At 50.9% G+C, this 17,961-nt stretch overlaps 1 protein-coding gene and 1 long non-coding RNA gene across 2 annotated transcripts; both read right to left on the bottom strand.

Annotated features, from left to right (window-relative positions):
- KLF9 (KLF transcription factor 9) lies at window positions 1-12,242 on the bottom strand. Its single transcript, XM_064403509.1, has 2 exons — window positions 11,235-12,242; window positions 1-985 (listed from the first exon to the last, which is right to left on the bottom strand). Exons 1-2 carry the CDS (start codon window positions 11,701-11,703, stop codon window positions 753-755), a joined length of 702 nt encoding a protein of 233 aa, XP_064259579.1. The 5' UTR covers window positions 11,704-12,242; the 3' UTR covers window positions 1-752.
- A 1,004-nt stretch (window positions 12,243-13,246) lies between these two features.
- LOC135290517 (uncharacterized) lies at window positions 13,247-17,901 on the bottom strand. The gene is made up of 2 exons (XR_010353284.1): window positions 16,779-17,901; window positions 13,247-16,633 (listed from the first exon to the last, which is right to left on the bottom strand). It is a non-coding gene; the product is annotated as an uncharacterized LOC135290517 (long non-coding RNA).
- Between the last annotated feature and the right edge of the window lie 60 nt (window positions 17,902-17,961).

Here is a 17,961-nt window from a genome sequence, read left to right as displayed (position 1 = left end):
GTCAGAAAATTACTGAGCTCTTTATGGGGATTTTTTTGCTTTAAGTATTTTCTTGAATCATACATGTTTTTACTGGAAAAGTCCAGCTGATATTCAAAAGTATAGTTAATACAAAGAAAAGTTAAAAATACCTATTTACTTTAATGGGCCTTATTGAGTATAAATTCACCTTATGTCAGTATATCAATCAGATACTATTGGTAACATATGTAATGTTTCTCTTAATAGTCTCTTTAAGTGCAGGATCACAGAAGATACACAGAAGTAAACCCACTTCTACAATGTGCTATGGAGTTTTTATCTGAGTTATTTACGTGACTCGGAAAGTGTTTTTACTTGACAGACTCTAAATACAAGCAGCATTACACTGTTCAACAAAACATGTTCATGACACAGCAATCACAAAGACTTTGGGGTCATGCTACTGTGGTGGCACAGGCCAGACCGCCCAGTCACATGTATGTACACCAGTATCAACGCATTACATTGGAAGAGGTGGTTCTCCCTGGCTGCCCCTTCCCTCCTCTCACCCCACAGTCCACTTGTTCCAGACTGTTCTCAGGGCAGAGCCAGGAGGTGGAAGATGGGGAGGGGGATACTGAGTACGTGTTTTTTTTTAATGCCGGCTACATGTGCTTTTGGACAGCGAGGGTGACCGGCACCGCAGCGGATGCTCGTGTTCTGGCACCGCTGCCTGCACCCTCGCCACAGCCCGCCTCTTCTCCACTCCTTCCCCAGGGCCAGCCCTGCCTTCACAAGGAGCTGCTGGAGCTGGACTTTTTGGATCGCTTGATCATGCTGGGGTGGAATTCGGTGTGGCGGCGGGCGTGCTTGGTCAGGTGGTCGCTCCGCATGAAGCGCTTCTCGCAGAGCGGGCAGCGGAACTGCTTCTCGCCCGTGTGGGTCCGGTAGTGCCGCGTCAGCTCGTCAGAGCGGGAGAACTTCTTAAGGCACTCGGGCCACGTGCACGGGAATGGCCGCTCACCTGTGGGGAAGAAAGGATGACGAGAGATTATGGGGGGCAGGGGCAATGCAGATCGGCACATGCCAGATTTGCCGAGGAGCCAGAGAACATGCTGCTGAGGGAAAAAAAGTTGCTTTTGTTTCCTGCCATGGTGCCAACGGCTGTGGAGTTGTTGAAAGTCACTTCATCAGGTTTCACTCTCACCTCCAGCAGAAGCCAAAAACCCCTCCAAACACATGAAACTCACATTCTAGTGCGGAACCTTACTCGACCTGACGACTGTCAAAACAAGAGATGAGCTCTGCCATTGCCTGTATGTTTTTCATATTGTTCTCACTACAGCAGCTTGGGAAAGGTGTGCCAGAATTATTCCTCTGACACTTCCATTCTACTGAATTATTTGTAACAGTTAGGAAATTATGCAAAAAAAAAAAATAGCTAGGACAAGTCTTTCCAGCCCAGGAAGAACTGAGTGGGGAAGCATTGGGAAGAACAGTGAAGTCTCAGGGCTGCAAACATGTAGGGCAAAACTGCTGCAGAGGGAAGTTCCCATGCTCCCCTTTCAGCCCTTCCTCTGGAAATCCAAGGTGTTCCAGCAAGTATCAATCTGTTAGCTGGTTTGAAGGCAGGAAAAACACCTCATCATTCACTATCGGAATAAATGCTTGCTATAATGATGAAAAACAAACCCAAACACTTTAACCTAAATGACACTGCAACTTTGCTTTTGCAAAACAAGGGTGCAAGGATTGAAGAGCGCTCCATGTCATCTTCCTGGCACTCCACGTCCCTACAGTTCACCTCTGTGGGCTGCACAGGCTTTGCCTTCAGGCACAAACACAGTGCCTCCAAAGCAGCAAGGCTGACCGTAGTACACAGCACATATGGAAACTGAGGGTGTTTAAGTTCACATAAAAGATTTCTACCATGCACTGGTGCAAGTTTCATCCATTAATTTCTTCAGAGCCTCCTGAAGGGAATATAAATGGCAGCTCTATGACAGCTATTTATAGATAGACAACCATGAAATATAAAAACTATCCCAGGGGTTTTCCAGCTTGGAAGAGTTGGAAAGAAACTCAGGAACTCCAGTATTTCTTAGTACTATGAGGTTTGGCACAACAGGTGAGCACACTTTACATTCAAAGATCAAAAGGAGTGATCAAAAAAGGAGTGATTTACCAAGTGGGTCCTGGAGTTCTCCCCAGATACAATAGCAGAGACAAAAAGCTATGACTTGAATGAACAGCCCTGAGGCCAGGAGGACAACAGTCAGTACAAAGTATGGTAGAGTTGCAGGGAGGGACTCACTCATGGCATCCAAAGGCCAACGGAGGATAACCACAGGCCAGGTAAGCTGACGTGTAACTACACCAGGGGCCCTGAAAGCCATACTAAGCTTCCCTGAATAATGCCTCACTGTTTGGGATCCCAATTATTTGTGCTCCTTTATAGGCAGCTGCCCTATTCCAGACCAACCAGCGTGCCATGGAGCTGAGCTGGATGAGTGGGACTGCCTAAGTCACAGCACAGCCCTGTGGCTGCTGCCCCTGTGCTTGCCTCCTTCACCTCTGGCCACGCTGGGTCTCAGTCAGGGGAGAAGGATGGAGCCGAGGAAGTCAAGCCAGCTGCTTGCCCAAGCCTGGTGGAGGCAGAGCTGCCAGACATCATGAGCCAGGGCTATTTTGTTTGTTATAAATGGATTTCTTGGCTCCCTAATGCATGCCTTTAGACATGGTTGGAAGACCTTCTGAACAACCACCGCCTGTATAAAACAAATTAATTGAAACAGTATGTAGGGTCATGTGTGCATGAATGCCACAGCTACACTATGGAGCAGCACCAGGAGCTGTATAGGGCCTCACAACACCACCCTTGCCCACTGCCAGCCCTTAGCATCTGAGGCAAGCGTTTTACTTGTGCTGCTCTTTTGCAATCTATCTCATGGTTTTTGTCACAGCTCCTGGAAGCAGGTGGCAGTGGGAGGTGAAGAACAGCTTTCTGCCCCCCTGGGAGTGTGGGAGGAGTGCTATACATCTTGCACGTGTAGAGCCATCTAGTATATGCCTCTGTGTCAGCACTTACACCCCAGAGCAGTGGGAGCAACTGAGGCATCCTGCCTCATCTCTGGAAACCACATTTCCAACCATCTATCTCAGGACAGCTCTTCTGTCTGCAGAAGTGCCCAACTGTAAACAGGGAGATAAGGTGCCTAGGCTGGATGACAAGCATCAGTCTTTGGGGAGCAGCACCTGTATTTTAGACATGGTAGTATCCAACCTGATTGTCTAAAAGTAGTGTTTAAAATCTGGCCTCAAGCAGCCCTTAAGAAACTGAACTCTTCCCTCATGCCCTCCTGGAATTTCACCTGGGAAGACAAAATGAGGCCCTGCTTCTGGAATTCCATCTGACACATGACAATACCAGCATGACCTCCACCACTGCTACCCTACACATCCATTGCACATGCCAGGGGAAAGCACTCCAAGGTTATGCAGTGTAACCACAAAGCTTTAGGGAAAGGCAAGGCTTGCTCAGGATCACATAAGGATCACCTCACCTGCCGTGCCTTTGGTAGTGTACTCTGCAGGGAATCAACCCTGAGCCTGGCTGGGGGAGGATAAAAAGGCTGCGGGAGCCTGGCATGGTGCAGAGACACCTTGCTACCAACAGGAAAGCTGCTGTGCGTGAGGATGGGGATACAGGAGAGATTGCGGCCAAAGATGGGTGGCCATGCTCCCTTGGAGGCACCAGCTTGGCCCCCCATCCACCGCAGAGCTCCCAAGTACAGTAGTAAAGAATGACTTCATCACCTCAGCAATACAAACCTGCAGAAGCTGTCACAGCCACTTTGGAAGTGCCCATATGAAAGTAGGCACAATCCCAGACACCTGGATGCATTAAACTCCATGTTTCTCAGAGCAGAGACAAGGGGAGGGAGGCTTCTCCAGGTCCTCAGGGGTCATCTCCGAGCCTGAGAATTCACTGCTCCCCTTGGTCACAAAGCTAAAAGGGATGAGACCAGCCCAAAGACATGGTAGCTCAGTGGTAGCCTCAATAGGTGCAAGGCAGGCGTGAAGTGTGTCTCTGGGAACCACCTAAAGCAAGGCAGAGATGGCTGATGGCATGTGATAGCCGTCCAGTCTACAAAGATGGTGGTTGTATCTGCTGTATTTGACATGCTTTCTTTCTGCAGCAGCAGAGATGTCTGTGGAAGAGCCATCTGAGAAAACAAGTCTTGCAGCTCATATGCTTGCTGGGCAGGCAGTGGCCTAGAGAGCTGCAGTGCAAGCTAGTGCTGCCTCCATCTGGAGATAATGGATTTCTGTGTCAGCCCAGGCAAGGCATCTATTTTCCCTATTATTTTTTCCCTTAGTTTTAGGGGTAGTAATGCTAAAGCTTGAAACAGCAGAATGAAGCATCAATATGCAGTGCTGTTATACACCGTTTCCCTTAGTGGCTGTATGCTACTGACTTTTTACATTATGCCTCCAATGGGATTTTCCATCAAGAAATGAAGGAAAGGTCAATGGTACATCATGATAATTTGAAACTATGTGTGATTGGATCCTAACACAACATACACATGATGTGAATAATTTTCTCTAAAAAATAAGATGAATATGTGTATACACATATATCCAGAGCAGTGCACAAAAGTAAAAAGTGAATGAGAAACTGAGTTATAGGTAATAGGAACAGGTGCATGCATCTGCAGACTCCCATTCTTTGTGCTGTGTGGCACCAGGAATACAGTAAGAGACAGTTTATTCTCAGTATAAGTTAACAGTGGTGCTTCACAGGTCTTCTCTACTGTCAAAAGAACTCCTGCAACCCTGGCTTACATTAAATCCCATACAGATGTAAAGGCCTCTGCAGATCCTTTTAATCTTAGCCCTCTTGCTACACCTGCCATTTTCAACTTGTTCCTTCTCGCCACCCTCTACAACAAATATTTAGTTTGCTCCTTCTGGGGAAGTTTAAACTCTATATCCAAGCTAGTTTGTATGACCTGAGGCAGGTCCACTTTATTTTATTCTGAATAGATTAAAAAAATACTTTTTCCCTACCCTGGGACATTTCAGATTTTCCCACACTGCAGTCTTAGAAAGGGCTTCTGAAAAAAGAACACAGAGTGGGCATTATTAGCAGGCTCATTAACGTAAGTACAGGTAGTAGTGGTATCCTGATTAGTCATCTGCCTCCTCACCACAAACACTGCTTTATGCATGTATGACTGAGGTTAGGAGCTGCAGTTCATGGTGGCTTTAATACACAGAATATCTGCTATCTGTCTCAGGTATCTTTCACTTTTTTCCCCAGTAATTTGCCCCACACACCCTGAATGAGCAATTTCCTGTGGGACACCGGACTTTGACTGAGTGCCCACATGCCAGATATTCTGGTGAAGACAGATCTTCCGGGCAGAGATTGGAGGCCTTTCTAGCAGGCTTTTTCATCTTTTGAGATATTCCAAAATCAGATCATTAAAACACATAGCAACCAGGTACAGGTACTGGTGCAGAGAGAGATCAGCAGTGAGGATGTCTGGGACCATATGCCTAAACCAACATTTTCTGGAACACCTAAGCCATGGTCATCCAAGCAGACAACAGACCAAAAAGATGGAATAGGCGACAGATAGATGGGTTCTAGCAAGGAGTTTATTCTGCCAGGACTCATAATTAAACAGAACAGGTCAGTTCAAGTATTAAAATGCTGCTTTCAGCAAGAATTTACGGTGGTCTGACATTCTTAGAACTATCACTCAGCAGCTGCTTGGACATACAGGTGTTTTGAGCCTCTTTCAAAAGTCCAGATGCAAAACCACCTGCTACAACCTGCTGCTGCTGCCGAGTCTAAAATCCAGGAAAACAGTCTTGCTGTTATCCCACTGTGATGCAGTATCAGATGCAAGAGATGCCCTTTCAGCTTCTCTGTCAGAGCACAAACCTTGACCGTGTTACAGAAGGCTTTCTCTGGGGGACTGTGCCTCCGTACACATAAATGCAGACAGAAAGATCAGTCAGGTAAGCTACTTGGGAAAGATCTTTCCAAACCTCACCAGAAAGTTAAATCCTTGCTTTTGTAGCTAAGACAAGAGCCCTCAGCAGTACATTCATGGATACATGAGACAAGTTCCTACCTCTTCTCCTTTCCCGGCTTATATTCATTTGAACTTCCTCCATTTTGCAGTAATACTTGAATAATAACAACAATGGAGAGACACCAACTCCTAGCCTGGTGCTTAGTGCACTTACCTGGGAACAAAGGACATCAAGTTTAAGCTCCTGTCCTGCATGAATGATCAAATTTCCACGCTAAGATGAAACAGCTTTGACAGGGAAAGGAGCAATCCAATTTCACATGCATTCAGAAAGATAATGTGACTTTTGGTATTTCACTCTGAATTTATTAGCCAGTGTTTCAACAGACCTTTTCCTCAAGTTTAAGGTGTTTATGGAGTGCTCTCAGGCTGTGTACATTAATCATAACTGAATACAGATGGTGAACTGCACTACCACAAGTGAACAGTGTCTGAGGTATTCTTTGCCATCACTCCCTCATACCCTGTTTCCTTAATCTGAAATTGGCCCTTCCCTACTCTTTCAGCTGCAGGCTTGGAAGCTGTTCAAGGCCAGAAGCACAGGAGCAGCAGCCTGGTGCCCAACAACACAGCAGCCAATAAAGAGGAACAAAGGAGTTCCTGCAGCAATCCTAACAGCTGGTGCTGCAAGAAACACAAGCTAACAAGAGCAGTGACACCCACCACATGGTCTCCAGTGCCACAGCACAAACACCGTGCAGAACTTGGTAAAGCTGCAACTTCAGTACATCCATCCGGAAGCAGTTGTGCTCTTATGGATAATGCCTGCTCACTTCTTCTGTCCTACATGTGAACTTTGTCATGATGACTCAAGTGATTAAGTTTTCTTGAATGCTTTCCCGCAAGTGACACATACACTTGCTTAAATTCTTAATTTGTTATCAAAAAACAACAACTGGGAATTGGACAATTTTGAACCTAATCTTGAGGATTTCTGCCTACCTTATTCAGCTGGCAAGGCTCCCAGTCAGGATCATCAGGTTTCTCCCAGACCTGGAAACATGCCCATCAGAACTCCAGCAATTTGTGCTTTTTCATTAACTGTGGTATTTCACATGGCAATATGAATTTAATAAAAAATGTGTTGTCGGCTCCACTTTTTGCTCTTGGGTCCTATTCTAAAGGATCTGGGTAAGTGGCACGGCGTGAGCTGGATAGGAGGGTCTTAAAATGCTAAATTTCAGATTATGCTCAAACAAAATTACTGAGAAAGATCTCAGCGAGCAGAGGACTGCCAACATACCAGCATCTGTACAGCCTGTTGAGTGAGATAATCTAGAACACAAGTAACAAAGCAGTACAGTCAAAACAAACTGATACAGGGGCTGGTCCAACACCATGATAACTGGGCAGCAGCAAAAGGCAACTGTAGTGCCTTTTCTTACTCTCTACCAGAAATGCTCCTCCACTTCCCTGTGCAGACTGTCAGCCTGTGGCTTCACACCTCTGCCTAATCCCTGCTTCTGAGCATTGGTGAGAGCCAAATGCTGGGACCACTTAAGAGTGCATCAGCTGTCTGGTGTAACAAAACTCTTGGCATTGTCTGAATCCAGTTTACATGATAATACAGTTGATTGAAAAGCCTAGCTGAAGAAGGGGAGCTTTTCCCACATCTGAGTTTTGAGCAGCCAAACTCTTAGTTAAAGGCATCTGATGTGTATGTGAAATTCCCATCAATTCTCAGCCTCCACAGGCAAGTAAACACCTGCAAGTCCAGTAGGTGGAAGCATCTCACAAGCTACTTTTATGGTACCTTCCTGGTCAAGAAGGAGGGACAGAGAAGACCTGGTCTCAGTAGTCATGTGCCCTTTAACTGGATTATATTCACACCATGACAGCAAACATGAATTTTGTACAGCTTGTGTCTCCTGCCAGTTTCTTTCCCTGTCCTTTGCCCTGCGCTCTCTGGCCAGGCCTCCTGACTGAGATTGCTTTTGTGTTCTCGTATGCCTACATTTTCCCTGGAAACCCGCTGACGTGCACATCCCTGCTCCACCTTTGCGGATGTAACAACACTACACACCTACACCTGTCACCTGTAACTCTACACCTGTCATAACCAAACCTCTAAACTCACCTATTTAGAGAATTTCTGTTTCTTCTTCATTCTGAAGGTAACTCTCTGCTTATCTGCTGTTGCTTGTCTTTTTCTTGTTCAGATGGATCCTTCACCTTTTCCCAACCTGTACCACTTCCAGGGCTTGGGTCTCACCCAAGCCTAGCAGCACAAGCAAGGGGACAGTTTGCACAGGCAGGATCTGCAGTGCCATCTGCTGATCTTTTTCTGTAAAGATCAACTCAAAAGACAACTTCTCATGGATGGCTAATTTGGGCCTTCTGGAAACTGAACGAGAATTAGCATCAAAGGCCCAAACTTCAAGCAAACCGTTATATAGACATTTTAATATCTGAAATACAGAACCTTTGAAACAACAAGTTTAAAGAATGGTTAATAAGATACAGACCTCTAACCTCTGAGCATCCAGTTGTTGCCTTCTACACTTCTACCTCAATTTGGTATTTTGTTTCTTGCTTTGCATTAGGCTAGCAAAGATGAACTGGCGAATTTTCAGATTCTCAACCACTACACAGAAAGAGGATCCAGAGCTTCCCAACTCGCTTGGTTAGGATTCATGAATAAAGAGAACTGTGAGTACACACAAGTTTATGGGTGTGAACAGAAATCCTTAAGCCATTTTCCAAGACAGAAATACTGGGATAAAATATTAAAAAATTAATACCAGGAAGCTTCAACTGGTGGCTGTGCACCTACTTCCACTAAAGGCTACACTGCAGCAAGAAACCTAGTTGGTGGCCTGGTGAAAAATGGCATATAGATGAGAGAGACATCATTTGAAAAAAAAGGAAATAAAATGGTACTAAGGAGGGCCCATTAATGCTCTGCAATATACAGTTATGAATAACTCCAGAGGTCCCATTGAATCCCACTGTTGCTAAGGAATTGTTGTCATCTATAAAAATAATTAACATTAATAGTATCATTTAGCATTTCAGTTAGCTACAATTAACTTCACATTAGGAAGCTCTGAAAGTTCATTACTCCTGGATGTCTGCAGTGATTTTAATCACACAGAACTACCATGACAGTACATCAGTGTTTCTGAGTCAAACGCCTCATATTTGGAGCTAAGGCCACCCACTTGGGAGCAGCACATGCTAAACCTCATACCACTTCAGCACTACTTATTATAACACTACTGCTCACAGCAGGCTGTGTGGGTTGTACAGTACATTAATTTACATGTCATCACACAGAATGCTATCTCAGCCAACATCTATTCTGGTTCTCTTATCAGGGTGGATATTTGAGCATGGAGTAGTAAATGGAAATGATACGAACGTTTTCTTTGTCACTTCTGAGACAACATTTTGGAAAGCCCCAGTTACACTCAGCCTCCAAAAGAGCATCTGAGCTGCAGTCTCTGAGCTGGCAACACAACAACCCTTGGCACTGGTCATGGGGTCAGCACAGGGTCACCACTGGCCATCCTCTTTCCTAGCTCAGAGAGAAAGTCTAACCGCAGAGCTCTTCGCTGAGCCACATCCAGTAATCCTACCCCCTTCTCTCCAGCCTCTTGAGGTAAGCACCCAGCAGATCTGCCAGCAGGGCACCGGTCGGCACCGCGCCCAAGCCTCTTCCTCTGCAGTGCTTGCACACCTAGGCACACCAGGGAACTGGAGCAACAGAAGCTGAGCTGGAGCTAGATGTGGCAATATCCTACCCAACCCATATTAAATTCTACAGCAATGCCAAGGAACGGTACATTCCTTGGGTGATCAACTCACTTTGTATCACACTGCTAACCATCACGACCAACAGACAAAACCCAAAAGGTACCACCATTGACAGAACTGATGTAAAGCCCATGAAACGTCTTGGCAGCATTTGTCTCTTTTTATTCACTCCTTTCTGTTCCTGAAGACAACCCTTTAATTCAGAACATTTTTAAAGCAGCCTTTTGTATCCACTATGAGCAATTCAGACCCATAAAGGATTTTATTCAATCACTTGCACTGAAGGTCTAAAAACAAACAAATAAACAAACAAAAAACAAGAAAACCAACAAACGAATAGAGAAGTCTGCAGCTGCTGTCCCCTTGGGGCTAGGCTGCCGCAGATATGTTCTATCTCCAGGTTTCCATGTTGCCACACCCTCCGAGGCGCCCGGGCGAGGGCCGGGAATGGGAGCACACGGCTTGATGCACGAAGCCCTTGTGGAACACGTCAAAGCTGGATCTCGGTAACCGATAGTGCGAGGTGCTGCCGCCGGGAAGAGCGGGGTCGGTCCTCCGTGTGCGGCGCCGGAATGCCCTGGGCCGGCGGCGCAGCGCGGGCCGGCCCGGGGAGCGGCCGGCGGGGCTCTGCTCCAGCGCCTGACACGGCTCCACTGACGCGCTCCCCATCCAGCCCGCCGGAGGGGGGTGTGTCCGCAAGCCCCAGAGGTGCAGCTCACCCAGGTTCAGGGAGACGCCGCCACCGCCCCGAGCCGAGCCGAGCCGAGCCGAGCCGGCAGCCCCTGCTCCGGCGCCATGGCCCCGCGGCATCCCGTCCCCGTAACCGAGCAGAGCTCACCGCCAACTCCGCGGCCCAGGCCGCGGGTTCCGACGGCGGGAGCAGCGGGGATTGCGCTGCCCTCGCCTCCCTTGCGAAATGGGCGCCGAGTTCTGACCCGGTGCAGCCGCGTCCGCCCACAGCGGCAGGGAACGCGAATCCCGCCGTCCCTGGGCTTCCCTCGCCGACGCCCCGAGCGAACTCGGCGGCCCCCGCCGCCACCCTCCCCTCCGAGCCGCGCCGGACACGCCAAGTTCGCTCCGCTCCCCCGCATCTGCCGCCCGGCCCGCACCGCCCGCCGCGCTCCGGGCCGGCTCCCGGCCGGCGCAGGTGGGCGGCGGGCAGGGCGCGGCGGGAGGCGCTGCCGCAGCCCCGCCCGGGGCGGCCGCCCGCTCCCTCCGGACACGGGGCGCCGAACAGAGCCGGGGGAAAGCAGGGGGGCGTGAAGGAGGGGGAGGCAGGAGCCAGCCGCGGAGCCAGAGCGGCGCGGCAGGGCGGCGGGGGCGCGCGGGGATGCCGGGCGCGCCGCTGGCCGGGTTCACCCGAGGACAAGCGCTCGCTCCCGCCCCCTTCCCTCCGCCACCGCTGACCTGTGTGCACCCGGTAGTGCGCCTTGAGGTGGGAAGACTTGCCGTAGACCTTGCCGCAGCCGCTGTAGGGGCACTTGTGCCGCTTCTCGGCCGCCAGCTTCCCCTTAGGGGCGGCCCCGGCGGCGCGCAGGCGGGGGGGCGGCCCCGGCGGGGGGCTGCGGGGCGGGCTGGAGCCCTGCTCGGTGGCCGCGTCGCTGTCGGAGCCCGCGTCCTCGTCGGGGCTCTCCACGCTGTCACTGCAGACGGAGGGGGCGGGCAGCGGCCGGTACTTGTTCAGCTCCAGCAGGCTCTTGGCGATGGCCAGCAGGGCGCAGTAGTCCTTCCAGGCGTCGCGGGGGTCGCGCAGCTCCCGGGCCGCCTCCCCCTCGCCCGGCACCTTCAGCCGCGCCGCCTCGGGCACGGCGGAGCGGTTGGAGATGGAGACCAGGCACTGCGCCGCTACGAAGTCCACGTACGCGACGGCCGACATGGTGCGGCCGCGCCCCGACGACAAGGGGGGCTCCGTCCGCCCTCACTGCTCGTCCGCCGGGCCGACCGCGCCGCCGCCAGCCATGGCCCGCCCGCGGCGCGGGAAAGAGCGGGGCGGAGGAGGAAGGGGGCGTGGGGGGCGAATAAATAGCGGGGCGCCGGGCAGGTCCTTCACCGCCGCCCCCCGGGGGCGGCGCGCAGTCGGCGAGGGGGGAGCGCCGCCCGCGCGGCCGGTCCGGCTCCGGCGCAGGGGCCGGGGGAGAGGATGCCGCCCGCCCCGCGCCCCGCGTGCTCCTGCCCGGGGGCGGCCGCGCCGGGGCCCATCACGTCAGGCGCGGAGCCCCTCCCGCCCCGGCCGGTCGGCGGGCAGGGCCGGCCGGCTGTGTTTACTTTCTCCCCCCGCCACTCACGGCGCCCCTTTTCTAGGGGGGGCGTGTCCGCCGGGCGGCCTCCCCGCCAATCGCCGCGCTCCCTCCCCAGGCCGCGTGCTACTCCGGGCGCCCCGCCGCGACCGCTTAAAGCAGCGATGCCAGGCCGCCGCCGGGGGCGCGACGGCGGGGGCGCCGCGGCTCCCCTCCCCGCCGCGGGGGTCGCGCCGCCGGCCCGTCCGAGGCCCGGAGGAGCCGGCGGCGGCCTCGGGCGGGGGGCCCGAGGTGAGGGCGGCGCGGGGCGGCGGCGCCGAGCGGGTTAAGTGACTCCCTGGAAGTCCTACGGTCCCAGCAACGGGCCGGCCAATGGGAAGTGAGCCGGCTGATGTCACTGGCAGCGCCCCGCCAATCAGCGCCCGGTCCCGAAAGGTGCGCAACGCTTGGAGGCGCGGGGAGCGGCGGGCGCGCGCTCCGGCCGCGGCCCCCCCGCGCCGCTGCCGGGAGAGGCGGGAGGGGCGGCGGGGATGCCGGGCCCGTGACCCCGCGGGCTGCCCGTGACCCCGGCGGGACCCCGAGCTGGCCGCCCCTTCCCTGCCCGCGGCACCGGGACCCGCCGGACGGGGCTCCCCGCACTGCCCCGGGAAGGGCGCCCCGGTCCACGCGGGCAGGAGACGGGAGGAGGCGGGACCCCGCGCAGCCCCCCGGGGAATGCCGGCGGCGGCGCTGCGCGCTCCATCGCCACGGCGTCGTGGTTGAGACAGGCGGCCCCGTAAGGCCTGTCACCCCTCTGTGCCCCACGGTGAGCGGGGCCGGTGCCGAGCGGCACCACCGGGGAAGAGTTTTAGAGCCGCCTGATCGTGTCTGCCGTTCTGGCACTGTTGGCAGAAATAAAGGTCAGGTTGACGCTTACCCTGTCGCCAAGTGCCATCCAGCCTAATCGAATCCCGAAAACCTGTCACGTCCACCCAAGTACCGCGCCCCCACCTCTGCCCCATCGAACGCGCCAAGCTCGTAGAGTGTTATGAAAGCTGACTGACCTGCGCTCAGCCAGGGAAGAGTGAACAATTGGCTTCTGGATCAAGCACTGTTTTAAAAAAGGAAATGAAATTACCATCACCCCTAAACCACCAGTACTGAGGTGTGAAGTATGTCAGTGTGTTTTGCTGCTTTGCAAGCATCAGGAGAGAGAGTAACAAAAAGACTCTGCCTTTGAAATAATGCCCATGAGCCTCTCTGCGGCATTACCCAAAGTAACATGGGGGCCTCTGAAATCACCGTGTAGATGGAGAAGCACTCCTGTCAGACAGAAGAGCTTTTCCTGGCTTTTGTGAACTGCATCCCAAAGAGACTGAGTCCTGGCAGGCCAGGGTCCCTAACTGAATCTTCTGCCCTCAACTGCAGCCCACCCTTCCTGACAAAAACAGGTCCTGAATGGTGAAGGGCTTTATGGATTGCTATTAATTTCATTAGCTGAATGTGGAAATTATGAGGAAGTAGCTACCGAAATGAGGCAGTGTTGTTCTTTTCCTGCAGGAGATAAAAATTAGTGATGTCAGCCATTTTGTATGCTAACATGCTAGATCACTGTGTGTAACCTCGAGCAGTAATAATCCTTTGCCGTGGATAATTGGCATCAGCCATGGATAATTTTATGTGCCATAACTCAGGAAAAAAACCCAAACAACCAAACAAACAATAATCAAAATACACAAACAAAACAAAAGAGCTAGAGGCTAGGTCTGTAAGTGGATCATCCGTAGGCTGATGAAGACCAAAGAGAGAACGTGGTTAGAGCAATGCACCTGACGAGGTGGTCTTCAGGTCTCAGTCATCAGTCAGCAAGTCACTCTAAACACTGTTCTCACAGCATTTTTCCCAGCTAATGTAGCATCTGTTGGCCTCTGGTGCTTAAGAGACACCAGGCAGAATAAGAGGTGTGATCTCCAGGTCTGATAGGAAGCTGAAGCAGAAGGTATTGTTGTTTCTTTACCACTAAAGCTGTTGATATATGTCTGGTTTCTGTATAGTACTGGTGCCTACAACCGTCTGTTTCCTTCAGAGGGGCAACAGCATTTTACACAGAAAATAGCATCTCTGGTTTGTTAATCTGGATATCCAGGATGTAACTTCACAAGCTAGATGTTTGTAATCGTTTTTCACAGCACTTTCAGAGCTTCTTTGGCTGACAGTGTTCAAAAGTTCCTGCTAGGAGATGCCCTAACCCAGATTTCAGTAATATGCAAATAGCTTTGCAGAAGGAGACTTGCTTATTTCATGTCAGATACTCACATTAGTGAATAACTCTTACATTAATTTGTACAGTTCAGAGAGGAAAGTGTTAATAACAAATGAAAATAAAAGAGACAAAGCTTTTTTGTTTGCAAGTTTGTTTTGTTTTAAGGTAACTCTTGGCTAATTTAGAGCATAATCTGTGCCCAGTTCCACAATGAGGAAGCATACCAAGCTTTTAAAATAACTCCAATATTCCTCCAAGAATTACTGCCTATTAAAGAATACACTGCCTATTAAATGTATCTGGTAGTCCAAACCGCCAAGACTCCAAGTGAATTAGGTCCAAACAATACTTAAAAAGCAATGCCAATGTTATACAGAATTGTATGCTTGGAGAGAGTATCAAAATGACCATGTCTACTTTCTGAACAGCAACACACACGTGCCTGGAAACGGATTGTGCTCACAAACCTGTTTATCTCCAGATGATACAGCCCATCACTCAGAGTTGACTGTGCTGATGGTAATACTTGGGTATGGTTTCAGAGCATGCATTTAATACATAGCTTGGTTTATAATTCACAGCTGATTTTTTGCAATAACTAGGCTAAACAAGGATGTTCTCTTAGACTGTACCAATGAGGTGTAAACTTGGCAGAGGGGTAGGACCTAGGTGATCTTTAAGGTCCCTCTCAACCAAAACCACTCTACGGTTCTGAACACACAACAGCACTTACACCCTTTGTCAGCTAAGGGCACTCACTTGTGAAAGCCTGAAGCCCAAATTCAACCCACTGTTTACAGCTCCATCTGCTTCTGGTGGGCAGATGTTTGCCCTCTGCATAGTGCCTGGGTACAGGAATGTAGCACATCTGCGTGGAGTCAGGGTGGAAGTTGTCAGTGGCTGCTTTTAAGGCAGCTGCTGGTTCTCTGGTCCAGAGGACAGTGCATGGACAGGAACTGTCATGGGAGTTGGGAGCAATGAAAACTGTGACCTCCAGGTGAGTAAGGAAGGCACAGGTGGGTCTCAGGTAGCAGCCAGGGATCATGCTTGAGGGGAGCACAGGGAGATGTTGCAGGGGAAGTAGCAAAAGTGAGATTCAAGGATCTGCAAAGAAGGCGAGGGAGGACAAGTCTGTGTGTGAAGGAGAAGGACCCTTCTCACCAGAGGGATGGGCACGGGTTCTGTAGGAGATGTAAGCCTGTGGAGGAAGAAGAGCTATTCATTATTCCTGAGGCTTTCAAAAATGTTTTCTGTTTTCAAAACCAGAACTTTTCAGAATAAAAGACATGTCAACTATCCTTCACTCCATGCCCCCAAGTCTTGTGCACCGTGTGCCTGTGCCTAAAACATTGCACCCTCTTTCTGGAGGATAAGGATGGCATGCACCTGGCAGGCACTCTTGGAGAGACCAGACTGTGGGAACCCTCAGGTTTTTGCTCCAAAAGCCAATTTATGTAATGACCTTTAGTGCCACTGTGGGCAAAAAACCCTTTCTTTTGAGGAGCAAATGGTCTCGTAAAGACAGTCTGAATCAGGTGTTCTGCTTCAAACCTTGTTCTATTGCTTCTTGTGGGCTGTTCTATGGAGCACAGAGGATTCTTCTCTGATGGTAACTTTCTTCCAAGACAAAATGAAGAAATCTTTCTTTCTTCTGTATTAACATTTCCTAATATTTTGAAGGTCACAGGCTCCAAACATTATTCCAGATTCTGCTTTGACTTTTTTCATTCTCCAGGGCTCATGGTGTAAGCTCCAAATTATTTGACAAGATGCTGAGGGATTGATAAATTGTTAGTAATGGCTGAAATTATATATCAAGATAAATGGCCTGTTTACTGACATGTGTTCTTAAAGCCCGAGGCCACGCTGAAGATTCATGACTGACATTCTGGCAATGTGACAGAATGGTAATTCAGCTGTCATATAAATCTGAACACATTATATTTTACATGCGTGTGGCATCTTTCATACCAATGCATTGCCCACATTGTCTCCATGTATTATTATGGAGCAGAAGGAAACAGAGCAACCTCTTCCACCAGACAGCTGCCACAACTCCCATTGTGAAGACTGGTGGGGTAGGAAGGAAGTGCTTTAACCTTTTGAAGGAATGACTCTCAGTCACTGAACAGAGCGAGCAGACAAAAAGTTGCTTTATGTGATGCAACAGAAACATTTAAATTCAATTTTTGTAGATCAGAAGGATTCAGTGGAGTTGCTTGCTGTGTAAAGTCTTGCAAGACACAGTAAGTATCTGCTAGCAAACTGTCCTTCTATTTTAAAAGCAGCTATACAATAGAAGGCTGCTGACAGAAGACACTTCTGGCCTGAAAATCCAGGAGTATGAGGATTACCTGTCTCAAATTTAACTTCATTTAGAAACAAGCACTGTCGATACAGAGCTGTGCTCCTTTCCTGTTTACTACTAAACATACTGATTACTGCTTGGAGACTATGTTTCTCTGCTCTTACCTTCAACTTCTGGTCTAATGCTGCCCTTATTCTGCATGACAGGATTGATTGTGGTCTTGGTCTTGAGGTCCTTCTAATACCTCTTGAATTGCGTCTTAACTGCGGGCAGTTCAGCTGATCTTGCACCTCTGTAATAGGCATGGCTCCTCCCTCCTGGGTCTTATCTCTGCAGGTGGTAAGTATGCCGGGGATGTTGTGCCTCACTGACATTACAGCCCACCTGGGCACCAGGGATCTGCATTTCAGCTTGGTCTGGTGCCGATAGTGGTGTAGCCATGGCAGCGTTGAACTCAGCGTGGGCTGGCTGCTTGACTGTGCACCCAGGATCCCAGATGGGTTTTGCAGCCTGCATCAGACACCATCCTTCAGTGTGCATATGGGTGTGTGAGTCCCAAGTTCAAAAGCAGAAAGCTAGACTAGAGTAAATTTGGGAACGTCTACCTTTGACTGTAGCAAAGACATCCAGTGAAAAAGGAGCTGGCAGCAGAACAGCCATACCACCCGTGGGGAGTGTGGAATAGAGGTCAGCCTCCTTTGGCAGCGCTTGGTCAGAGCTCGTCAGGTCAGTTTGTTGAGTGCTGTTGAATGCAAGGCCTTCAAAACTTCCTGATTAACACTGGCACAAGAGTTGGTGCCAGCTCTGCTGTTTCACCCTCGAAGGCTGTCACAGTGAAGGGATGCCGCGATACAGGTGACGAGTAAGCACCGTCGGGCAGCTCACTCCTTGCATGAGGTGTTGCAAAACAAGAGAAAAAAGGCAGAAAAAGGAGAGCGGTGGCAAAGCAGTGAGCTGAAGCGCAGTCCATGGGCTTCGAGGACAGTGCGAGGCCCTCGGGGCTGGAGAGCCGGCCAGTGCGGGCAGGGCTCGTGGCCGGCGCGGCGGCAGCCCCTCGGGCTGGGGCAGCGCTGCCCGCAGCCCCGCTCCGCACTGCGGGCTGCAGGCGTACGTGCGCCGCCGGCGCGGTGGGGCCCGCCGCGGCCATCGCCGCTTTAAGGCGCCGCGTCAGTGCGAGGGCCGCGGCGCCGGGTTCAGCTGAGGACACAGCCCCAGTTCTCAGAAATCCCCGCGCTGCGGGAACATCGCGCTCCGTACGGAACGCGCTGCCCTAGATCGGGGGCGCCGGGCCCGCCCCCCGCCCGCCGCCCGCCCACGTGAGAGCCCCCCCACGCACACCCACCCGCG

Source organism: Passer domesticus, chromosome Z (genome assembly GCF_036417665.1).
Source record: "Passer domesticus isolate bPasDom1 chromosome Z, bPasDom1.hap1, whole genome shotgun sequence".
In the NCBI taxonomy this organism is placed as follows: Eukaryota; Metazoa; Chordata; class Aves; order Passeriformes; family Passeridae; genus Passer; species Passer domesticus.
Note: the sequence above shows the minus strand (reverse complement) of the source record. Positions and strands in the feature narration are given on the sequence as shown.